This window comes from Poeciliopsis prolifica, unplaced genomic scaffold (assembly GCF_027474105.1).
Source record: "Poeciliopsis prolifica strain line A6 unplaced genomic scaffold, Auburn_PproV2 SCAFFOLD050, whole genome shotgun sequence".
In the NCBI taxonomy this organism is placed as follows: domain Eukaryota; kingdom Metazoa; phylum Chordata; class Actinopteri; order Cyprinodontiformes; family Poeciliidae; genus Poeciliopsis; species Poeciliopsis prolifica.
The window spans coordinates 3483830-3510100 of record NW_026562425.1 but is presented as its reverse complement, the minus strand read 5'-3'; the positions used below and the strand labels follow the sequence as shown (position 1 = coordinate 3510100).

General features: G+C 38.4%; 2 protein-coding genes across 2 annotated transcripts; one reads left to right on the top strand and one right to left on the bottom strand.

Annotated features, from left to right (window-relative positions):
* The first annotated feature begins 771 nt into the window (after positions 1-771).
* On the top strand, positions 772-12840 carry si:ch211-178n15.1 (uncharacterized). The gene is made up of 3 exons (XM_055058369.1): positions 772-2473; positions 7199-7843; positions 12322-12840. Exons 1-2 carry the CDS (start codon positions 1511-1513, stop codon positions 7736-7738), a joined length of 1503 nt encoding a protein of 500 aa, XP_054914344.1. The 5' UTR covers positions 772-1510; the 3' UTR covers positions 7739-7843; positions 12322-12840.
* A 4927-nt stretch (positions 12841-17767) lies between these two features.
* On the bottom strand, positions 17768-24982 carry loxl5b (lysyl oxidase-like 5b). The gene is made up of 7 exons (XM_055058145.1): positions 24210-24982; positions 22538-22646; positions 22032-22169; positions 21659-21815; positions 20761-20856; positions 20557-20672; positions 17768-19594 (listed from the first exon to the last, which is right to left on the bottom strand). The coding sequence occupies exons 1-7, from the start codon at positions 24859-24861 to the stop codon at positions 19588-19590; spliced, it is 1275 nt and encodes a 424-aa protein (XP_054914120.1). The 5' UTR covers positions 24862-24982; the 3' UTR covers positions 17768-19587.
* Positions 24983-26271: the final 1289 nt, after the last annotated feature.

Here is a 26271-nt window from a genome sequence, read left to right as displayed (position 1 = left end):
CAACCAAAACTAAAGCAAGTGTCTGTCACTAGTGGGAGAAATGAATCATGGTCTTTTCCCAAAGACAAAAGAGAAATCCTGCAGTCGCTAAAGGCTGATATTACCCCATCTTTGTTCACATTCATGAAGAAGGAAGTCAAACTAATCTTCAATGTTTTTTGTGTTTTTTCTTGTAACTGTTTTTTTTCTTGGTGAAGAGCCACTACAGGCGAGGCCATGAACAGGTTCTTTAAAAGCAATGGATCATTTCACAGTGTGAAAGTGAACTGCATCATCTGTGAAAGTAGCAAATGGTTTTATTTGGTGCCCAGTCACACCACCACAAGATCAGGTGTGAAAACATCCTAAATGCGTAAGGCCCCTAGAGACGTGCTCCAAAGTTCAAAAGGTGGTTTTGTTCACATGTTCATTCCTTCCGTTGGTTTGTCACATAACATGTCAACAAAATACGTAATATCCTGTGGTTGTGAATTGAGAAAGTCAGAAGCGAATGAAAACCTTTGCATAGGACTGTGTCTGTAATCTGAAGTTTTTTCAGCTGCTGTGCTGAACAACATTTTTTGAATGGAGAGAGCAAAAAATATATAAGTGAGAGAAATCTGAGGATGAGACTAAAATAATGAAAAATTGTCGTCCCTGACTACATCTCTTTTCACTCAGATTGCTGTCTGCTCCCTCTTCTGTGTATGTCTGAAACTCCACCTCCCTGAGCGGTCCTCTCCAAACCCCTCCCCTTCACTTTTCTCTCAGTCTCTGGCTGAGGAATCCCAGGCAGCGTTTAATTGCAGAGTGCAAAGGCTTTTAGATGGGCTAATGAGCTCAGCACCGGAGCTGAGGCGCTTCCACGCACCCTCTGAGAAAGCAAAACACCACATGGAGTCCTTCACCAGACGAGCCTCACACGGCGGCTGGATTTCAGGTGGAGGGGAGAGAAGGGATTCTCAAATAATCCAGGTACTATCGACTATGTGAGAGAATATACCAGAGGCGAGAGGCGCTAAGAGGTGGAGAAAAGAGCCAGAGAGGAGAGGGGAGGGGAGGAGACGGGAAATACTCTGCCAAAGAGAGAGAAAGAGAAAGACTGGACGCCTGCAGCACCAAATGAGACAGAGCAACGAGGCGGGAGAGGTAGAAAGAGAGACAGAGGGAGGGAGGTGGAGAGGGGCCCCGTCCTGAAGAGAGGGCTCGAGGGTGACCAAAGAAGAAGGAATGAGAAAAAGTTTGAGGGGGGAAGTACGTAAAGTAACGAAGGTCTGAGGAAAGTGTGCATGGAAGATTAGCAGTTACAGAAGAAAAGAAAAGGGAAAACAACAGACAGGAAGGAAGGGGAGGGAGGAAGGAGTCTTGGGTTGAGAGTTGAAGAAAAAAAAGAAAGACAAAAGTTTTCTTGTGGGAAGACGTAGATGAGAAAAACAGCGAGCAAATGACTGGGCTGGAGTGAGCTCGTATGGTAAGGAAAGCAGTCGTTTTTTAAGGCGTTTTCTTCTCAAGTCTTCTGCCCACTTCGGAGATGTACACAGAAGGCTCCGAAACGACGGGACACCACCGATTTCTGAACTACAGCAACAGTAACAGTCCCTGCCCCTGCCGGCACTGCATCTACTATGACCAGCTGCACGGGCATCAGCAAGCCAGACAAATGGACCCGTCATTGCACGGCTGCTGGAGAGACACCCAGGCTCCTCGGGGTAAAGATGGAGGAGGCAGAGACTTCCTGGTGGACAGAGTTGAAAGAAGCGGTCATTTCAGCCCACAGAGGAGGCCTGTGTTTGTGGGGCCGGGCCCTTGGAGTCAGTCGGACGACTTGAGTCAATCCTGCCCGTGGGAGTTGAACCCTGCCCAGTGGGGCGACCCGACGGAACCTGGGGTGAGACACTACTCATTTGTGAGAGAACAGTGTGGCTGTGTGGCAGGCGGTGACAGAGCACGCCCCTTCCACTCTGGGATACCCCACCCTCTCCCTCATCTTCAGGTCAAAGGTCAAGGGTACAGAAGAAGGCGGACTGTCAGGTACATATCGGTGGACGAGGAGGAAGGCTGTGCGTGCGCTCCTAATGGCTATCATTTGGAGCTGCGCCATCCCCAGTCGGGTCATTCACACTTGACAAATGGCCACTGTGGACCGAGGCGTGTGGTCTTTAAGGGAGAGGAGGAAAGAGATTGCTATCTGGACCAGGGCAGGCCAAAGGGTGGATCAGAGGACCACTTTAACGGCTACGCTGAGTCTGATAAGGGCTTCTTTCCGACTGAAGTCCCTCAGAAGCACTTGAGCCAAAGGAGACATAAGGGATCTGACATCACCTGCTCAGAAACCTCCAAAACAACCACCAACAATAATCTCCACAGCGAAGGTTCAGAAGTGACGAGGCAAAGGGGGCGGCAGGACTTGGTGAGGGATCAAATCCGACAAGTCGTAGCAGATCTGGAGGAAGTGTTGGGGGGTCTGAAGCAAGTTCACGTGGAGATGAAAGAGGTAGGAAGGTCTGTAATTAAAGATGTTTAGTCCTCTGGGCGTACCTCAGGTGTCCAATCATGAAAGACTGCATCAGCTGCAGATACCTCAGCCTTTCATCAATTCTCTCCTGGCTGCAGTGACATTTAGAGTGATTATCACAAAGCTCAGATCCAGTAATAAATGAGCATTTTGACACAGGTCGCGTGTGTGTACATGTGCACACGTCATAGCATGTGTGTGTATGTTATACACTCTTACTAAATCATGCAGCATTCATTGTGCATGCGGCTGTAAATAAGCGTTGATTTGAAGCCAAATGCCTGGTGTTGCTGCTCAATGAATAAAACTGAGCCATACGGACACAAAATAGATGAAATTTTTTTTAATTTAAACCAGTTGTTCATAATTTATATTAATGTTTACACAAATATTCCAATTTGGCAGTGATGAAATAATTAGCGATTGCTAACAAAAGCTTAAAAATGCTCAATCTTCAGGTCTGGCTTTAACACAGCATATTATTAGACGTTATATAACACTTAATAATACTGTTAAATAAATAATAATAATAAAAAAACACTTCTTTTTTTTCTTACATGAGCTAGAAACTCAAATTTATGTGAAGTAATCAGAGCCAACCCAACAGTGCTAAAGCAAAACATTCTGCCAAGTTGGTCTAGTCAATAATTCCTTGATATTTATAAAAAAACTGCTTGCTATTAGTGAAATAATCTGTCAGTGGAACAAGACATGGGAAAAATGCCATGGGATTATTTTACTGATAAATAGAACTTATGGTTGTAAAACCAACCACACAGTCTGCGTTGAAATGCTACACAATTTCCAGATCAAATAGAAAAACCTTTTAGAAATAATCTGAATTCTAATAATTTGAGGGTAAAGCAGAGCCAGTTTGTTCATTTTGTTTGTTAACCATAAAATAAAGAGTGTTAAATACACAACTTTCAAACAGTTGAGTTTTGACAGAGTTAAACTCAACTAATAACTCAATATTGATTATAGTAACTGGAAGTGGGGCCCCAAATTAAACTATATTTTTGGCCACTTTACTGTTTTACCTGCAGCAGACAGAAACCCCTGTGGTCAGAGTTTGAAAAAAATCGGAAAACCTTTTTGCACAAGAGTAATGCTCATGGCAAGTTAGCCTTAAGCAAGAAAATGATTCTCTATGAATGTGATTTTAGGCATTGGAAACATCCTTAAGTCAAGAGATTTATATTTGGTTGACCACAGTGTATCACAAGCCTGGCGGACCGCCAGGCTTTTCTTGTGCCCCCACCAGGCTAAGCATTGCTTATTTTTTAAAGTTTTTTTTAAAGATTTTATAGTTTGTGTTCAGGTATTAATCTTCTAATCTTTTAATAACTTATAATGATCAACTCAAAAAGACAACGAGCCGCTGGCTGAATGAAAACCCCGGGCCTAGCAGGTTTTCTTGGGGAAACCTGTTCAAGCAAACATTACATTAACTGTTTGTTGTGGGGAAGATTTGCACAGTTTGGCCTCGTTTTCTCAACAAAGAGGGTCAGTGTTATTTCAAAAACAACTGCTCGACAGTAAAAAGAAGCGATAGCAAAGCAGAAAATAACTTTGCTCTTCGGTGGACATGGGAATAAACAAAGGAACATAAACACAGAAACTACTGGTGGTTACAGAGACGCCAACAGAATGACAGAACAGGGATAGAAAGTGACAGTGCTAATGTGAAGACTCCAGAGAGAAAAAGTCTCCCTGCTGCATTTTGGTGCCACTTTATTTCAGCTGCAAATGCTGAAATGAGTGGAATAAATCAAGGACACAGCTTCATTTTATCTCCAGAGGAGATGCCAGAGCTCTGTAGTCGGTCTGTATTCTATATCAAGCAGATATCCAAACCCTCTTAAATCCTCCTGTAGCCATTTTGTTATATTTCAAAGATATATGCACAAAAAAAGCAAAAACAAAAACAACCCAACACCGAAGGGGCCGGATCAAAACATTTACTCCTCGGATTGAGTGACAGGTACAACCAGCAGTCAGCCCAGGTAGTTTGTGTGCCAACATGTTGACATTTTGTTTGTTTCCATGCTTGTATTTCACACACATTTGTATAATTAAGCCATTGCACATAAGTTGATTTGTCATATTACTGAGACAAATAAACATAAAAAGCAGACTTCCATCCATAATTCATTCGCATATTTTTCTAATTCCAGTTTCAGCAGCTACCTAATGCAAATATAGGGTTTGATCAGTGATCCAACTCAAATAACTGAGCAACCTCTTGCTAGTTGACAACTTTTATTGAAGTTATATACATTTTTTCTTCATAGTAGATCATTGCAAATTACCTCAAAATATTGTTTCTGCTGGTACAAATTGATTTGTGACTGGCACAAAATTTCTAAAAATATTACGAAATCATGTTTTGCATATTTTTAGAAGACAAGTCCTTTTTGTATCAAGAAAGGGCATAATCAATATGACTAAACCTGCAACAAACAGATATAAAGGAACAGCAAATAACCAAAAAGATTTAAATCGACCAAATTCAGCATTTCTTTCTTTTTCTAAGTAGGACGTTTTTAGTTGTTTTGGTTAAGCTGTAAATTGTTTCATAAAGACACCATGTCTGATGAGCTGCTAACTTTACTCTGAATTTTTAAATTGTTAATTCTGTTTCAGAGTGCTACGACATCTGTTGATTAGCAGGTAACATAATGGCAACTAATATCAATAAGATATATAAGAAGCTCTCCACAAATTACCAAAAGACTATAGTATGTCTCTCTGTTGTTTATTAATAGAGCATAATTACAAAATGCTCAAAGCAGTTTAAGAACATGACACTTTCATTTAGCTTTAGCAATATAGCAGATTGGTTATTGTTAGACATTCTGTCAAAACAGAAATCATCTGTTATTTGTACAGAAACTGGTTTCATCCCAATTTAGAGCAGATATATTTACTTTAATAAAAACAAAAAGCTGTTTGTGTAGCCCTGAGCATGTCATATATGAAAGAAAGCAATGACAAGTACAATTGCTTTAAGGCCAATTATATTTCACACCTACTTCACAGATCCCTGCTTCAAAAACAATTCAAGACATCTCTTCTAAATGCATCTTATTTTTGAAGTTTTTGTACCTTAAGTGTCTTTTAAAAATCTGTAGATAAACACAAACGAGTCTATCATTTAAAATGTATATTTCTGTGATCATTTTGAGCAAAATCCAGAATGAAACTTCAGAAAGAAGAATGTTAATAATGGCACATGATTATGTATTTAATCACAAGCTGACAGTATATTTTGAGTTAAATGAAATTCAGTGATTTCATTAGGATTTTTCTAAAGTAGTCTAAAAAAATGGAAGAATAAAATTTTTAATAATGTTTGCAAAGTAAAAGGTGAAAATCATTTGTTTTCAGTTTCACTCTCTAGTTCAACCAGATGGATTCAAATGTCACATAACTAGAGAAAAGAGTTCTGGTTTGGGTTTAAAGTGGTATCATGTTAGAAAAACGAAACTGAACAGTTCAGACCTGCCATGGCTGTCCTTTCAAACATAGTAATTGACGAGCATTAATCAGAGTTAATAATAAGGAGCTTTGATTGGATGAGAATAAACCATAATTTTCTGGGCTACCCACATATGTGGCAAACAGCTACAACTGTGAATCATGATGGTGGCAGCATCATGCTGTGTGGCTCCAATCAAGTGGATGGGGCCCAAATACACGTCTGTCCCAGAAAAATACAACTGTTAAAGGCAGCAAAAAAACATCAGACGGGGGCGGCGATTAATCCTAATAAAGACAATAATGATGAAGATACAGACAGAATTAGAGTAGAATAGCTTGGATCAAAGATTAGTCATGCGAGAGCGGCCTAGTCCAAGTTCAGACCCAAACCCAATTGAGAATTTGTAGCAAGATATATCTATATCTTAGTACACTTGAAGTAAGACAAAACTTACAAGTAACTTTTCAGTAAGTAAGTATTTTTTTTAAATATTGGTTTAAAAAAGCAGCAGTTCCACTGGAAGATAGTTTTATTTATAACATTTTTCCTATAAATGAACTAATGGGCAAGTGGAAATAATACCTTTTCATCAACATTAAGAAATTACTTACTTAAAACAAGATTGTACATCTTGCTGAAAAGTTAATTGTAAGTTAGTTTTGGCTTATCTCAAGTGTACTAAGATATTTCCAGTAGAAATTATACCAAAAATATTTGGTAAAACTGCAGTGTGGACCAGAACTTTAGTTTTCAGATACAACAAACAAGAGAAACGTCTAGAAAGCATTAGGTCAGTGTGAGGATTAAAATATATATTTTTTATATTTATGTACTATCAGTTAGGCTAACACTTAAATTAAAATAGATTTGTAGCTAAGAGTTTACAAGAACAAATACCTTTCTAAAGTTTGGCAACAAGTTAATGTTTATAGGTGTCTGAAAAATTAGCTGTTTCAAAAACCTTCTGAATGTTAAGTCACAATCAAATGCGCTGATCAGACTGAAATCTCATTATCTAGCAGCGATTTTGTGCAAAAATGTAATGAATGTGTTTTGTTCAGTCTATAGAGCCATCATAACTTGTTCAAGGAATCACAATGAGTCACTTTTAAGAACATATAGAGAATCTTTGTAAAAAAAACTATGACTCAGAAATTCAGTGGCAAACTGCAAATTGCTCTGCAGTTTGGTAATAACCGCCTCCTCTATTATCATTCAAGGTGGTTGAGCAGATTGATCGCCTCACAGCAAATATCGACCTCAGTGAAGAGGAACCGTGCATCCCTCTGGAGTCATCCAATAACCTTCATGATTCAGCGTCTTCAGGGGACTTTAGGTTATCCCCTCTACCCGCTCGCAAGCCCGCTGCGGTCCGGGTGTCATCGCACGGCGCTGACGAAGACCACGTCGCATTCAGAACCAACTCTGTCTCTCCCGTCCACGTGGCATCCGTCGTCAAAACGAGCCACTTCACCCCACCCAGTCTCCAGAAAGGCGTCAGTCACAAAAAGCTGAGCGCAAACGGCCACCTGCCTCACCTGAAACTCGCAGGAGATTCAAACCACAACGGTCCAATTCGTCCAGAACCTTACCCACACAGCCTTGACCCTACAGTCATCATAGGCAACAGCACTTCCAGTGCAAGAACTCAAAAGCCGCCACCTTACCCTCAAAATGGCCGGTGTGGGAAGGGCCCATACCCGCCACTGAAGCCCATTAGGACCCCTGCTAGAGGACGCCAGAGCACCAGCATGGTGTAAAGGAGGCGGGGGGTGGGTGGGTTGGTGGAAGACCCCCACTGGCACAGGAGGCCCAGCCATGGAGAGCAGAGCTCAGAAAGGGACAAGGCAGGGGAACAATTCACAGTAAGTCTTTTCCTTTTCTCCCTCTCTCGTCTTTTACAGTGTTGATGTTTCTGTCTGTGCCTGCAGCTGATGACGTTTGCTCTGTTTACTGGCAGGGCAGGGTTCAAAGTCAGTAAATGAATAGCAGCGTTCCATCTCTTTGACAAAAAAAGAAAAAGGAAAACATGTGTGTTTAAAGTGTGTGTGTGTGTCTGTGTGTGTGGGCGGCAGAGGAAGGAGAGGGCGTAATATGTCTGCTTTTGTTGATATCACATGATTTCCCGGTCCTCACCACACTGCAAAATGTGTCTGGCCTGGCGAGCGCAACAGGGAATTTATTTCTGAGTTATGTTACACATGTGGTTATAATCAGACAGCAGAGTTGGATGATTTTCTCTCAGGAAGGCAAAAGTCCTATTTTAAGACTTTCTCACTTTATTGCAGCAAATTGAAAAAGTATTCACACTTGTTTGACTTGTCCCACATTTTTGCAAATTACAATCCCAAACTTCAAAGTATTTCATTTGAATTTTGTAGTAGAGTTCAGCTCAGAATTGCACATTATTGTGACATGTATTGAAAAGATAGGTGATTTTTAAATTTATATCTGAAAAGTGTGGTGTGCACATGTAGCCAGGTCTTAATAAAAACAAATATCACTGCCATGTTGTTCAAAAAAATATATATCTCCCATATAGGAAGTTTTCATCCACATGAACCCACACAAATCCACCACTGATTGTTGTTTTAAACATGCCAACCCATAGGGGGCAGTGTAGAGCAACTCTAAAATCTATGTCAGCCAATCAGATTTCTTCAAAACAAACACAGCTTCCTGATAGGACTTAAATATGGTACCAAAAAAGTTCATTTGTGTGGATTGATATTTAGGTTGAACTACTTTTAAATAGTATTTCAGAATATAAAACTATTAAAACACAAGACGGTGTCGATGGGGACTCATGTCAAATTAAGTGTCTGGATACATTGGTGCTTTATTGTAAAGCACTGGACCCGAAATCTCAGTTTTCCCATATACATGCGCAAAAACAAATATGGAGTATTTTTAAATCTCTACTTTGACCAGAGTTTTTACAAATGATCTTCTTTAATTCTATTAATCTGAGGTCAAAACACAAAGATATTTTTGTTTTCCCAGATATCTGCCTCCTTGTCAATGCTTTGTCGAACTTCTTGCTTACTCTTCATTACAAAATTGCTCAGGCTCAGATGGAAAGTGTCTTTATATGTTAAATTTAAATTCCTTCTATGTATTTAGATCTGGACTTTGAATATTCTGTGATACAGCCTGAATATGTCCTCAAAGAATCAGTTGATAAAATTATCTTTTGACAAACCGTTAAAATTTCTCTGCTGTTTATAAGTATTTTTCAAAATGTAAACATCTTTTTATATTGATGGAATTTGGTTATGTTCAAATGAAAACTGATTTAAGTGATAAAATATTTAACGATACAACAGTTATCGTAAGCTTGAGATATAAAAGCTGTAGCGGGCCAGATTTAGCCTGCGAGCCTCGAGTTTGACACCTTTGATCTAAACAGATCCACTGTTGGTTGTATGTCTGGGTTTAAGGGTTTAAGGGTTAGGATAAATATCTGCGCCAGTCTCACCCAGATGCATTCATAAGACGCTTCAAACCGTGGGATATTGTTTTATAAAATAACTCTGCTTTGAGTTCTTACATGCCATTAGCTAAGACATTTAGCTAAAATAGCTTGTACTCATAAAACTGTAGATTTAAACTAGAACAAAGAATCATTCCAGTCTGAATAAGCAGCCAGAGATAATGAGCCAAAATGGAACTTGGGGTTGCATTCACATCAGGCCTGTTTAGCCCACTTAATCGAACTCTAGTTTGTTTATTTAGAAAGTCCGGTTCATTGGGGAGGTGTGAATGCACAGTTGAATTCTAAACCTAAAAGGCGAACTCTGGTCTTCCTAAAAACCTACGTCTCACTTTGATTAAAGTGAACTTTGGTGTTGTTTGAATGCATATCTGTATGCCAAACAAACTAAAGGCTGCTCCCAAAGCAGAAACAAACTATAGTACAGGGAATTATGGGTAAATACAGCCAAAATGAAGGGACCAGCCTAGCTCTACCTCAGAGAGAAATGGTCGCACTTGATTTTATCAACATTTAAAGGTTTTCAATACAAATGGTCAACATGTTTAGATTTTAAAATACAGAAAAATAAAAATAAAACCCTGCATTATCCACCACTGTTTAATGGTCTGTCACATAAAAACTACATGAAGGTTTGTCATTCTGATGGGATATTAAGTGAAAATGTTAAAGTGGTACAAATATTCAAGTAAAACGTACAAGGTTGCCTTGTGTTTCCTATGTTTTAGCTAACTGGTTTGAATCTGTTGGGTATGAAGACAGAAACATGAACAGAGCAGACATCTTTTTTTTAGCAGTCATCACTTTCAGAAAAATAAGATTTAACAGGAGTTTTTCTTTTTCTTTTTTTTTAATGGAAAACCCCAATCTTGCTTCACACTCCTCTCATGAGACAAAAGAAAGCATTGGTATATTTACTGCGTGACTCAGAACTGGGTAAAAGACGGGGAATTTAGTCACTTTCACATTTGTTTTCACAGAATGTGAAAGTGTAGTTGCAAAATGTTTTCAACCAAAGGTGGAAACTTGACTTATACTTGAATTTCAGTCCTCCTCATGCGGGTCTACCTTTCCTAATGCTGCAAAGGCTGAGGTGCATGCTTCTGTACTTCCCTCTTGTGAAGAATATCGGTAACTGCAATCTATTTTTCTGGCTTCTGCAAACTGCGGGAGTCTGGTTTTAATCACTAAACTCCTTCAGCCATGTGACAGAGCAGAGTAAGTCAAACTCTTCGTACGTCTGAGAGGTCGTTATAAACATAAAACCTGCAGCTCTGGGTTTTATTCGTTCAAGGTTACAGACTCAAGCTGGAGCTTTGCAATCTTTCAGCTTTTCTTGAGTTTTACATATTTAAATAACACCAGCTCCTCTGTTTATTACTCTCCTTTTGTCACCAAAGCATCTCTAAACCCTCCCTGCTGTTGTTGCTTTGCAAGCATGAATAATCTAAATTAATCACCCAATGCAGGTTCAATGTTAAAGCGACTAGTGCAAGACATTGCTAAGCAACTGAGCCCTGCACAGCAAGTTGTCTCTTGGTCCCCTTTTCTTTATTGCTAAATAAAGAATTCCCATTAGAGTCCTTTTGTGGGATCGCCGGCCTCCGAGTGGGCATCAAAGAAACAGAAATTAGTTAATTAAAAAATGATGCATACTGTAATGCTAATTTGCAAAAATGTCTTAAATAATGTAAGATTTGCATGTTATCTTGTATATTAGATGTTATTTGCACCTTGAAATTGCTAATACTATAATACATTATTGGATAAAGACATAATTTATAAATAGAATGGTAATTAAAATGAATAAATTGAGTTTTAACGTTAAATGAGTGTGACAATCTGTTTTTTTTAAATTGTCAAAATATTTTTTTTATTGTTTGGTTTTTTCAGTGCTTTGTTAAAACATTCAACACCCTCTGAACATTAAACCACAGACTTTGTTTTATTTTATTGGGATTTTAATTTATAACAGACAGTGGTGTGTCACTGAGAAACAGAAGGAAATTGACTCATGATTTTCAAATATTTTTAAAAATAAAATATGAAAAGTGTTGCTTGGAATTGTATTTAGCTTTTCTAACTTATTTGTTTTACAGAATCGTCTATTGTTGACATTACATCTGCATTTGTGTACATGTAATATCTACCTAAGAGAAATTTCTAATTTCTAGATGAAGTTTTTTAAATTTTAACTAGAAACCTAAATTTTGTGAAATTTTTGTTTTTGCAAAGTGACCTCAGTCAGATTGGATGTAGAGAACCTGTGAATCTCACTGTTTAAGTCTTCCTTAAGGATCTTTATTTATGTTTCGACTTTGACTAGGCCATTCAAATATAATGATCTGAACCATTCAATCAATCTTGAAGAAGTTCTTATGTGTTTCATGCTGTTTGCAGCCTCTTAAGAGCAGAAAAAAGTAAATAAACAGTGAGAAAAAAAAAATCTTCTGTGCATCAGTAATGACCAAAAAGTTCATTTTACTTCCAAATGATAAGATGTGAAGTTAACATCTCAAGTTTCCCAAATTTGTCCTTGCAAAAGGTCCAAAACTTGCAGTGGCTTTCATAAAATCAGAAAGATCAAATGCACAAACTTTTGACAAGTTTGACAGAAACCTGAGTCACAGTAAGCCGACGTGACTCACAAGGACACACAGTGTCTCCCTTTCAGTAAAAGGCTGAGTGGTTTTGCCACTGAATGATGTTACTGGAAAAACCTTGAAAAAAGCACAGACTGTGAATAAAACCATATTTGAATGGGGAGTTTGAGCTTTCTGAGCTACTGCTAAGTTCTCAATTTAAACTGTTTGTTCTGACATTTTTAATTTCTTGGTGTTTTTTTGGTAGATGCTGCTGAAACAAGCTGGTGGAAACGGAGCACGGCCTGAAGGTGGAGATGTTTTCACAGGGAAAAACTCTCCTGAAGTCGAGCGTTGACCTAATGCTGTCGCATGAGAGAACAAGGCTCTCAAATCTCTCTCAAAAATCAACCTGGAGATGTACAGCTAGGACAAACAGAAATTAAATGCAAAACATCCATCAAGTGAAACAAAAGGATGTATTTTCATGATAAAATGTATTTATTTTTACTGTTTTCATCCCACAAAGATCTATTTTTATGCTGTTTCCAGTAAGAATGTTGCTTAAGATAGAGTGTACTATAAAAAAAGATATCTATAAAGCTATTTTCTTACATGAGACTGTTTTTCTTTCTGCTTTCTGAAGAGCAGAGACTGAATTGCAATAAAATGAGATTTCCTGCACTTTTGCCACACAAATCAGACATGTCAGTTAATTTAGAAATACATAATTGATTATTGAATGTCTCGTGTTTGCAAATCAAATAAACAGAAGACACCAGCATTACATCACAACCGTGTATGAGAAGTTCTTAATCTGTCCTCTGAAGGAGGAGTGCTTTTGCTCAATCCGCTGAAACGCTTCTTCCTCATCAGTGGTGTGTGGTCCGAGAACATCTGAACCGCCATCGGTCTCGCCGTTTGTTTAAAACTTGTCTGAGAATTTCACCACCCTCTTTATTCGACCTGCTGCTGCTATCGGAGCGCGCCGCCTCCATTAAAGTGCAACCACAGTTAGTCCGTTAAAAAAATGGCCCTTCCCTTTAAGGACCTCTTTGTGGCACCAAGGACGATACTTACACATATCTTCTTATTCACTCATGGAACAACACAGAATATGTGACTCACTGCTTCTTGCTCATCAGCTTAATCTTCACCTTTCTAACAGCAATATCAGCTGTTTTCTCATTAAAGGGATCCAAGATTAGCTGAACATGTTGGCCTAAATATGTTGTATCTTTCCTGCTACCTAAAAAAATTGTTGTGATACGACAAAGCTCAAAATTACTTCAAAATAGATACTTTTTGTTATATTTTTCACCCATGGAGGTCACCATTTTTAAACCCATTGAGTGGATGACGCATAATACATAATGTTCATTCTGTACTGGAATGTACAGCGTAAACACAGGAAGGCTAACTTTACCTGAGTTTATCATACTGCCTTTGACTTGTGTAACTTTAGATAATGTCACACTGTGTCACTGTTGGCTGCAATTAAAAAATTAAATCAGTTGAGGTGAATCTGGATGCTTCCAACACACACACACAAAAAGAGCGCAGTGCGAGAAGAATCAGAGCCGAACACAGCTTCTGAAGGACCTAATCTGTGACCTCAACATTTCTTTCCAGAAGACTTAGAGTCACTTGTATGAGCAAAACTTACAAATACTCTAACAGGTGATCATTACCTTGGCGAGTTGAAAACAAATGCAGTGCGGACAGTTTTTGTCCACAATGCGCCTAAACCCTGCTACCGCCGGAGCAAAAAACGCTGGGAGATCAGACTGACAGCACTGGGAACTCTTTTAAATGCTAACAGAGCTCTGCAGCAATATAACCGGCGGCACTATTGCCTCCCCAGACGAACACCGAACCAGACACAGAGCTGTAGAAGTACTGACTGGATCACACAGTCTGATCACAGGTACTGTCATTCATTGTTTCATTTACGAAGCTGAAGGCAGCAGCAGCAAACACCAGCTCCTGTGACTATCTCTGTCCTCTTCCTCCATTTGGTCCTCCTCATCACCTCTTGTGATTTCTTCACTCCCATGGTTTTCAACACTCTGGTTCAAATTAAAAAGGTTCCATGATGCTACGCATCGCTGTTTGGCTGGTCGGGGCTACCACAGTTGGACCATTAGACATCATTTACCCAGAATGCATTGCAGCCTGAACAACATGGAGACATTTGTGAGACAATATTCAAATTTATGAAAGCTAAATGGCCTACAGTATTATTACTGTATTGTTTTTACATCTAAAATAAATATTTCTCAAATAAAATTTATTGTTACAACTAATAACATTAATAAACTTTATTCTGTCATCTCTTTTCATTTATTATATTAGGACCCAGATTTCAAAAATAAGGTTTTTTGTGTTCAAGCAAGGTTTCATTTGTTGTATCAAAACAACTTTTATCTTGTGGCCACGATCACTAGAAGAGATGAAGAACATGTTGAGTCAAGAGAAGCAGAAATCCCTCCAAATACCACCCAAGTCACGATACCACCCACCTTGAGAGAAAGAAAAACCGAATCCATCACCAGTCCTTTCAAAGATGACTCAACTGTTTTGTCTTTGGCTTCGCTGGAAGAAGTGTGTGTCTGCTTGTTGTGTAAGGACTCCGATGTGAGGAAGTGTGTGTCTGCTCTCCGACTCCCCTGGGCCATTGGATGACCCCCAAGCCGTCCTGAATAATCTCAGCAGGATTACAGAGCTGCTGAGGAATTTCTCCTCTCTGCGCCTAAACCAACCTGCCGATGCTCTCTGGAGGCCGAGCACGTTTCCCTTTTCTCGCCCGCTGTCACGCGGCCCGGCTTTGTTGAAAGACGACCTCCAAATACCAAACCCTGCCCTCTGTAACCTCTCCAAACACTACAAAAGCTCTTCTGGTTTCCATTCAGTGTACGTTAAATACATATGGTACAATCTCCCTTCTTTACCTCCCTGGACACTGGAATATACGTTCTCCAGCCAAATAAAAGATACCAGGCTAGTATTTTTTCAGCCCTTTAGCTTGTCAGTGCCAAAAGATCATCTCCAGATGTTGACGTGAAGCTGCACAGCTGAACAAACAGGTATTGTCTTCTCCACAGCATGGCTTGTTTGAAATGACATATTGGTCTGAAAAAGAACAAACCGTTCTCACTCAGGTTTAAATGCGTCATTGGATGCATATTGGCAAAAGCAATGTGGAGAGTGAAAATTTATATTGAAATGTAATCTTAGCTAAGAAAATGCGCCACAAAATCTGATTTTCACTGCATTTTCAGCCAATTCAACCAATCCTAGTTACATTACATTCAATTTAGACATCGCTACAGAGGATTTCTGAGTTTCAAATGCGACTCGGATGACAACAACAAAATTCAGAAAATTCATATTTAGGACATGATCCATATTGTCTCGGTAAAAGAAACTTGTCATATAACCTTGAGGATTTACCCAATGGCGAGGCGATCAACATTAACTGACGAGCCTTTCAATAGCCTGGAAACATGCAATTATTTTGTTTGGGTCAAACATTTATGATCAAGACAAGTATTAGATGTCTGTCGACTTGTTTAGGTGAGTAGCGCGTTGTGCTATTTTGAGTAATTAGTTTACGATAACAATGCTGTTGCTATGCTAACAACAAGCTATGTGCTTGAATCTACATCATTTGACTGCAGCCCAGAAATTCGTCCATTTTTCTGTGGATTTCTTAGTTGAGCGCATCTATAATACTGTAAAAAAAATTTGCAGTTTAGGAAATGAAAATACTTACGACAGTATATTATGGCCATTGTAGATTTTTATGAAGAAATGGTAAATATCTGCCAGATAATGATGACATTTTCTAAAAAAAAACAACCTGGTTGTATTTCTCTTTTGTTATAATTACACAAAATTTCTTTTTGTTTGTTTTTTTGTTGTTGTTTGTATTGTTTCTTACCTGACTGAAACACCTCTAAAAATCATTGTTTTAACCGTGTTACTTTAAGATCCGAAGCCCCTCCTTTTTATTTCTTCTTCTGTGGTATAGCCTTTAAATTGTTACACCGCCGCCCTTTTGTCATGTTGTCCTGCGGGGGAGGTGTGTGCTGTTTATTTTTCATCTAAATACATCCAGTTTATTTATAGATTTAAATAAACTGGATGGAAATGAAAATACTTACAATCAACTAACAGAACTTATTTTCTGTTAGTTGTTCTCATCAGAATAAATCGAGGAATCATCCTTTTTGAAGACAAACCGTATCACGGCCTGATCAATCGATAAAACCAGCACAACAAAGAAAGGATTCGGTTACATGAGCAGTGCCAAAATTTGTGACAAAGAAACTTCAAAATGTTCATATTCTTTGTAGTACATATACATAATTAGTCTCAAAATAACTATTTATAGTGGTTTAAGAGCTAGAAACCTTTCAGGAATATTGATAAAAGTATACACTTCTCTTTCCATTTCGAGACTCCTTATTGATTATTTTCTTTCTTCCTATTTCCTAACATTGCATGTTTTATTTTCCTGATAGGACTCACATACATGTGAAGTTCCATTAAGTCCTGAATGTCCCGGCAGTAACAGTTATTATTCTTTCTTGAATTGTTTCTTCCAGCACAAATTGCTGGAGGAAACCGTTGTTTGTGCTGGAAACACAAGCAATTTTAATTAAAAGAAATGCTTAGCATTTCAGAGAACCATTAAAATCCAAATGGTTCTTTGAATTGTTCGAGAACAATCCCTCTTTTGAATCATCTTCCAACTGTTTCTGCCATTTTATCTTTAATTTTCCTTTCAGGAATGCTTTTAACCTCTGATTCAGTCAAAGGTCGTCTGCTAATGAACCATCGTTTGATTCAGGTGTGTTGAACCAGGGATAAAAACTAAAACACGCAGGATGCCAGTCCCATAACGACTGGATAGTTCCTAATGAACATTTTATTGCAGAAACCTCAAGATGTTGTTTTTTCTGCCAACATTAGTAACAAAGAAAACAGTTTCTTTCTCAAGTACAACCCTGATGAGTTTTTAGCACATTGCTGAACTTTGATATTTATTTAGTCAAGCACATCAATCTCAGCTTTAGGCTTTTGTAGCTGAAATCAGCTGCTGGAAAGATCCCTGTCTGTAAATATTAGCTCCAGAAGTCCAAGACAAACAGGAATGGAGATGGATAATTGGAGTAGGGGGGATTTCCAGACATATTTTGTGGCTTACACAATCTATCGAGGCAGGGAAGGAGCCTGGCAAATAAAATGTCCTGGTCTCTAAAGCTAACACTGAACTCAAACACCATGTTGGTGAAATACTTTATATATGTCCTCCAGGATTTATGCATGTTTGCAATTTGAAACTTCTACAAAGTCCCCAGTGACGATGAATGCACGATGTGTTGAATTAGAATAAAAATGGGCTTTTTCTTTAACAATGCAACAAGGAGGACAGTAAGAAATGGCCACTGTTCGTTTCTCCCTGGAATGAGCAGTGGTTTCAGTAAAAGTGACACAGAAACACGAGATCTCGTTATTGTGCCTTCACAGAGATCTGTCGGCAAACATGCCATCGGTGTTTGATTGCAGCTCTGTTTGTGTTTGAGGCCACAAGCTGCTCAACCTCATCCATCAAAACCAGAGCTCCTCCGCTCACCCGACAGTGGGAAAAAGACGTTTGCAATAACGTACGACTATTTTCATTTTCATATTAAAACACAAGTATTTATTGCAAATAAAGAAGAGGCGATTTAGGTTTACTTTAGAAATGTTGCTCTCATAAATTTAAACACTCAACAAAGTGCGTTGATTTAAATCCAACTGGAATCAGTTCTCAAGAATATTTTATTAAAATAAAGTCGAGATCCACATGAACACATGTACGTAAGGTCAGAAATTTCACACTCACTCGACAGTTTATATTAATTTCAGGCTTTTAAAGATTGATTCAAACACTTCTTTTTCTAGGAGAGAAACATCAATTCATTGTCAATATAAAGTGCACCACTATGGAGCCCCAGGATGTAATAATGTACAAAAACTTTAATTCTTTTTTTTAATAAGCAAGTTTTTAGATGCACATGTTTTGGTTGATTATTGTGCCTCATAAAACTATAACCTGACAAATAATGTTTTGTAGCCTTTGACAAGTTTTTGTGCAGTTCTTTGTGGGTATTTATCTAATTTTATTCTGGTTTTTCAACCCAGTTCTTAGATCTTCAGTAGAGCTGAGTTGGGGATTCATTTTAGCCTAAATTAAAATGAATTAATCTGTTAAATTAACTCCATAGCCAGTTTTGATGTGTCAAGGATCATTGCCTTGTTCTAACTGTGTTCAATCAGCCATCTGATCCAAACTATCACTAACTCCGTTTTTATAAAATTGTGCAAATTTAAAGTACAAATATAAATGTACTTAATGGAAACACAATTTAAAAAAAATAAAAAATTTGATAGTTTTTGCACTAGGATGAAATGATCAACAGGATGTAGTTGGAGGATAATGGTGCAACATCTCTTCCAATGACTTATTGCATGATTTTAGTTTAATTTCTTATTTAATGGCAACACCGCAGTTGTGAAATTGTGTTTTTTTTTGGGCATCTGCAGAATAGCAACCAAGACTTGTAATGGAGACGCAGCTTTTCCTATGAGGAAACTGGTCATAATATTAAGGAACAACCCAAAACCAATGAGGTTTTAGTCTAACTGGAACACCAGTGTCTTCGTTGGAGAGAACATCTGGAAAGAGTACATTTCTAATTAATCATTAAAAGCCCACATTAATTTGTGTAGGTAAATTTCTATGCTTGGAAACAGCAAATCAGATGTGAGGTTGAAGAAAAAGTCACAGGATAATCAGTGTTTCGTGTGTCATGGGGAACAAATCTGATGTGCCCCGAAAATATTTGGTTGTTCTGTTTAAACCGGACATTCCTTCATTATCACAGCTACTTTTGGTCGAGCCCACATCCACCATGAGGTTGCCATGTTTGTGCAACAGTTGCCAGAAGTAACACTTGACAGTTGTTTCAGTATCCTGCTGCGTGCAGCTTTTTAAATAAACCAAACTACATAACTCGGGACAAATCTTCGAGGTTTCTGAGATTGTTTTCCCCAGAGTTGGGTTCAGACTAAACAACGTTCACTTGACGGCTGTCCAGCCTGGAAGATGGAGCCTGACCAAAAATGCTGCTGGTTTTAAAACTTTCCAGGAGTTTTTATTGTTAAAATATACAAGTATCCCTGCGGACACAGACAGGACAGAGCAGAGCACAACAAGAACAGAGCCGAGAAAAGACAACAAAACAAAGATTTAAAGCCGACAAGCAATGCTTCTCAAAGCAACAGTACTTGCTAATTTTGCATAATCAAGTAATTCTTTTTAAATCTATAGTTTCATTCACAATATTTTACAGAAATGACCAATAAATGCAACTTTTTCCATTTAAATCTGTAATACAAACTTCACCAGTTGCTTTTCTTAGAATACAGGAGGCGACGTTCTGCTGCAGAAATCCAGCAGCTTGATGCAAGACTTTAGAAATATTTAAGCCCTGAAAAAAGAAAGACATGATAAATGTAAAGGCATATGACCAACCGGGGTTTATATGCATATTATGGATAAAAGTGTTTTTGAATGATGGTCTTTAATGATTTATTTTTGCTGTTCTGCAACCATTAGCATGAAAACAATATTATCGTTTGCAGAAACTACAATTTATAGAGAAATTTCTGTAAAATCTATGCAAAAATTCACCTAAATCGTTTCACAAATAACGGTGAAGATCTTACTTCACAAAGTCATGACCTGTTTACTTCTGCAGAACGTTAATCCCATTTACAAGTAAACAATAATTTATTTGCCTGCATTCATTGGATTAGCAAATACTCAGAGAAATGTGAGAAAGAAAAAGTTCAAACTTGAGACCTGCAAAACTTGGAATAATTTCAAAACAATAGATCAAACCAAAATCTATATTCAGACATTGGCACAGAAGTCCAAGATTTCTGTGACTAATTAGTTTAATAAGAAACCACAAACTGAGCAGCTCAGATGAAAGTGAATTTGTTTGAACATTCAGAGACAATTAAAGAAAAGTTGATGCTCATGAAGTTGAACTTGCTGAAACAACTCCATAATTTACATCGACACAACCTCCTTCAAACTCAGGAACTCCTGATTAAAATTTTTGCTCACATGGAGAAACAGCATTACTTCTTATATCAGAAAGATATTGAGCTATTTGATGATAAGGCATGGTGTTGACAGTGTCATGCTGTGGGACTTTTTTCAGCAATTGTGCTGCTCAAAGTAGATGGAATAAGGAAGAAGGGTTAACTTTAAATAATTTTATCTCATACTTCAAAGAACAAGTTAAGATGATTGAGAAGTGGACACAACTTTCACATTAATTTCAAATGAATCAAGTTTTACCACATAATCTGTAACAGAACAACAAAGTGTGTTGCCATACAAGCTAACTATTAGAAGGTTTCTAAAGTGCGTTGTTGGTACCTTGCTATTCGACAGCCACGTGTCTGAACATAAACGCCCGTGTATATGACGTCACACCTCACAACGTTGTTGGTGAAATCTGATTCCAGGACGTGGAAATTGGGATTCACTGTAACCTGAAGAAAACAAAACAAATGATGAGAACTTCTGCAGGAACATTTTTTAATGTTGGGAGTTCTGCTGTGAACTAAACAAATCGTAAACCTGCAGGATGTAATTTCCTGGAGGCACGTCGGTGATGTCGATCCACTGGCAGTCGATGTTGGCGGCGTAAGTGTCATGGCAGCCTGGACTCAGTCCCTGAAAACACAAACACTAAAACTGTGACAACCTGGAAAAAGTTTCTATTTCTTCTTGATGGAAGATTAATTTATCTTTTTAGGATAACTGTCTTTATTTAAAGTTTTGTATTGATTGTATAAACTGATATAAATTTGAAGTTAAGTCATTTTTAACTTTGTTTTGTATAACTTCTGATTGTTTTTAGCAAGACAAATTTATCGGGAATAACATAAAAAATCAGCTATTTGACTAGTTTTGGTCCGTTAATATATATATAATAATATAATAATAATAATAGCTATATAATAATAGCCAGATCTATTAATGTGAATTGTCCCTACCAAATAAAATAATAATTATCAAAGACCAATTAACTTAAATTTTTGTCAAGAACACAACTATTGACCTGGAAGACAGTTAAAAAAATACAAATAAAAACCACACACAACTGAAACCAAAAGTAAATTGTGAAGTCTTTATGAACAAAATATCCCATCAAAAAATAGTAATCATCAAGCTCATTTTAATTTAATGTGATTAATTGCTAAATTGCTTATTGTGAATAGTTTTGGAAGGCTTTATCGTTCTTTTCTGATCAAATTAGGACAAAATCCTACTGAAATATGTTCTGGAAAAGGCAGATTTTTGACAGGTTTTACCAAATACTCTCTTGCTGAGCAGAAACTGCGCTTGGCGGCAGACCTTCCTCGGCAGCTGGAGGTCCGTTTACAGTGACCCACAGGCCCACCTGGACTTGTATGTTTGAAGGAAAATCATAACAGCTGTAAAGTCTTGGCTCTCTCTTCATTTCCAGCTCTACCTGCGTGTGAGACGTGCAGGCGTAGCGTCGTCTGAATCCGGGGTCGCAGCCTGTGTCCTCCAGGCAGAAACTCGCCTTGTGTCCCTCGGCCACTTTACGTCCCGTCATGATGTCCAGCAGGTCGTAGTTACTGAAGGCGTCCATGCTGTGGAAATGCCTGAGGATGTAAAACAGATTAAGCTGAACTGAAAATAACGTTTTATTTCTTCTGGCGGGCTTCGGGAATGCCTTCAGGGACACAATTTTATTGTTATGACTATATTTTGGGGCTGTGGTGATGCTTTCCTGGCTCGTCAGATCAGAACGGAGCAGCGCTAATCCGACCATCTATGAACAAAATGATGCAATGCCTCTTTTTCTCCATTAAACTCACTGGTGACAGCTGTGCCAGTCCCACTGATATCTGGGCTTGAGCGGGAGGAAGTCTGCGGTTCCCTGGTTCTTCACTTTCTGAGGGAATCGCAGCAGAACTCTGAAGTCGATGTCTCGAACGTTGGGCGCATAAGCCGACCTTGGATGGAGATGAAAATAAAAATTAAAAAAATAAAAAATGGCATAAGAGGAGCTGGAAAGAGCTGCTGCTGCTGCTGCTGGCTGAGCTCCCAGCTGTAGTTTTCTTAAATGTATTGAAGCACAAATGATTTGTTCGTGTGAGCTCAGTGCTTTTGGGAAAATCAACCCAGAACATTTATGTCTTGGCAAGACTTTATTCTGGCCAGCCACTTCTCCATAGGAAGATCAAACAGCTTTTATAACTTCACTCATGTAAATCAAAAAAGAAAAAACCCAAAACAACCTAAAGCTGAAACGTAAAGGAAAGTTACTGTGCAGACGTGCAGCTGAGCGCGTACCAGACTTGAATGACCTTTGGAAACGTACCTGGACAGACAGTTTTCCTCTGCAGCACAGCGTAGCGCGTACATCTGCATGCGCTGGACGTAAGTCCCTGCTTGGATGGCGTAGGGGTCTGGAATGAGGTCTGGCAGTCCTGGAGAGGGAATAAGAAGGACAAACCAACTTATTTAGTCTGGAAACAGTTTGTGGAGGTGAAATCTGGGCTGAAAGATGTTTGCATTCCTTCACGATCATTATTTCTGGTATTAGCTTGATTCAAAGGTTTTCTCAGTTCACATCACCGCTCTTTAAACTGAAATACTCACAGAATCAGGTGATTCAAAGGATAATCATCAAATTATACAAGTTGGGAATTAAAAACAAAGTCTTACTTTTTAAAATAAATTTTTTGTTTTTTTTACACATTTGTAAAAACGGTCATCATCTTGTGAAATTGGTCGCCTCCCTCTCTGAGCTTCTATTGCCTTTTGAAGAAACGCACCACTACCAACAAAAACTAACCAATCAGAGCCAGGAGGAGGGTTTTAGCGCTGTCAATCATTCTCATGTACTCACTGCTAAATTGAATTTTCCAATAATGTGCCAGGTTACACATTATTGACTGAACAGCCAACTTCTTAAGCAATGAGTTGGTGTGCCGGTAAACTGCCAAGTAAGCAATATTCCCTCTTACTGTGGAGGCCATAACTGGACCAAAACATGTCCGACTTACATGCTGTAGTTGTTGGTTTTGTGTTACTTTAAAAAAATAATAAAATTATCTTTAGAGAAACAGAATTTTAGGTTGCAATTATAATAGTTTTGAATTGATTACATTAAATCAATGATTTAATGTAATTAAAACATTTTTACATTTAAATTTATTGAGATGCAGCTGAATAAATGATGACTCTCTGAGAATTACACTAACAGATAGACATCCTGGCTGTTCTTTCAGATATGAATGAATAATTTTTACGGTAATAAAATTTGACATTCATTTTAACAAACCCCCTAATCTTAAGAATAATCACCAATAAAGGATTATCTAATCCAGTTTGTACATTTCAACTTCTGGATATCAAATTCCATCAGATGCTTCCTGAAAATGTTCCAGTTTTTGAACGAACAAACACATATTTTTACTCCAGTGAAAGTAAAACTCACTCGAGTAAGAGTAAAATATGTATTAACAGATCAAAACATTAATGTTTTAATGTTTAAAAGTTACATATTGAGACGGATCAAAATATAAAGTTATGGTGAAATTTTGGTATTTAAAAACCGAAATGAAAAGAATTCATAACGTAATTACAAAATAACAAAATGAGGCAAAATGGCCATTTCCAAATCAGTTTCTGGCAATATCAAAATATAAAGGTTATGAAACTGCAGGAGTGTCTTCATGTTTGGTGAATTTTTGGTTAAAATATATTTCTGAAGTAACTCCAACTGGGTAGAGTATCCAGTATGAGTAACTTCAAACTGGAAATTACTCAAACTGATACTTTTACGTGTGTCACACGTAAAAGTATCGATACTTTTACTCAAGTAGCGATACTTCACATTAAAATCACTCAAGTAATTAAAAAACTCCTTAAAGTATTTTTTCCCCCAAAATGTTACTCAGGTTAATGTAACTAGTACTCCGATTAGGCTTGTTTTTAATATGCCTGGATTTATTCCCAATGAAAGAGACATGCACTTTTGGACTCACCATTTTGAAAGTACCTGGTTCCGTACCCAGTCCCGGGCGGGTGGCGCGTCCGGCCCACTGGCCTCCCTCTGGCGGGATACATGTTGTAAAAAACAGAGTTCCGGTGCGTTCTGAACGGATTTCGGGGGTCGTCGCTGACCATGCCGTCTCCGTCTGCCTCGTTTGTTAGATAAACTCTTGACACGGGGAGCGGGGCGGGAGCGTCAGATTCGGTTTCCAGAATTGATGGATGCGCGGGTTGCCCGGAGACAAGCATCCCGTCCCGCAATGCGCGTAACTGTTGGAGTCGGTGCTGCTCTCCTGTGATACTGGATGCGCCAAGAGCTTCTCTTCTCCTTAACGAGTCTCTTAAACTCCCGGATGAAGAGAAATTGAAGCGCTGGGCGTCAGTAGACCTCGCAACCTGCGCTCCTCTGTGCGCACCGGGCACGTTGCTGGCAGCGCCCTCCCTCCTCCTGCTCAGATAAACTCTGGACTGGCTGCCAGACCGAGCCGGAGCCTGGTACTCTGATCCGGTGCTCATCAAGCTGTAAACCTGCCCGTTGTTCTCCCACTGGATGCGGTGACGCCAGGGTCCGGCCGGGCGCTGCTGTCCAAAAACTAAAGGCAGAAGGACTTGTGGAAGATATAATAAAACCAACCACTTTGCCATGACAAAAACAAGAGAAAATAAAGAGAAATGCACGAGTTTAAATGATATGTTATCAGAAATCAGGTGCAGAGAAGCTGGAAGAAGAGGATAAAAAGCGAAGATGCGCTCTCGGGTCCAACTCTTGGAAGCAGCATAACTTAACAGTCTGAACAGAAAGGAGGGACGGACCTGGCCTCTGAAATGTGTCCACTTACTTTTGTAAAGTCAAACTCCCATGACGATGAATTAACCCTTCCCTCGCCTGGGTTAACTTTACGCACAGGTGTGAACACCGGCCATCCCAACGATAACATTCAATCTAATTATTTTCCACAAAGAAAAATTACCCAATCTTTAATATCTTACATTTACCTGCGCATCTATAATTAAATATGTGGGTTTTTTTTTCTCAAGTGTTGCAGATCAGCAAATAGAACAAACAGCAGATGTTTATTATTATTATATTATTATTATTATTATTATTATTATTATTATATTATTATTATTATTATTATTATTATTATTATTATTATTATTATTATTATTATTATTTGAAGAACTGGAATGTTGAAACGAGTCCTAAAGTTTGTTTGGAGTTCATACGTAGGGAGCAGTTTTAAACGTTCACCAGAAGGCGGCAGTATAGGTCTTTCTATTTCTTTATAATTCATGTTTTTGTCGCATTAACGTTGACCAATGTGCCTGTGAATTTTCTTAAAATGTGGATAATGAGGAGCACCAAAAGGATAGGCAAAGTTTTTACATTCTTCTGGATAAATGCAATATTGTTGATTTATTTCTGTTTTGATTGTCAGGTTTATTTTTGTTCATTTGGAATATTTCTATGAAATAATGACATATTATTTGAGGCAATTCCAGAAGACATAAAGCTGCTCTTACTCTGAAACGAAGCCTTCAGGGTCACATTAAACCTGGAGATTTCCACATGGTCAAACTAAATGCCTTCGTGAGAAAAACTGAACTATTCAGCTATTTTGATTTGGACAACAATTCCATCTGGATGCTGTACAGTTCGAGAAATTTCTGCCTTTATTTTTTTTTTACTTTTGGATGCACAACCGTCTCAACAAGGTCTTATTTATAGAACCAGGTGCAGTTAGTTAGCATCTCAAAAGCTCAAATAAAACCTTATGTGACCCTAAATCCCAGAGCAGATGAAAAAGAGGCCCCATGTTTGGCGAGCTTGAGAAAGAGAAAATCTTTTCCATCTGTTATAAAAGGGAAGTGTTATGTCTCTGATTCCAACGTCTCTCTAACTATCGGCAAAGATTCAAAGTGGAGCAGCAAAAGCAAATGAGGTGGATTAGCAGTGCTTGCTAACAGCTGACGGTGTCATTCAGGACAGTTTGCTCAATATTGAGCTGTTAGCATGTCATGACACAGTCAGTCTTCAGTCAGAGGTCTCTTAAG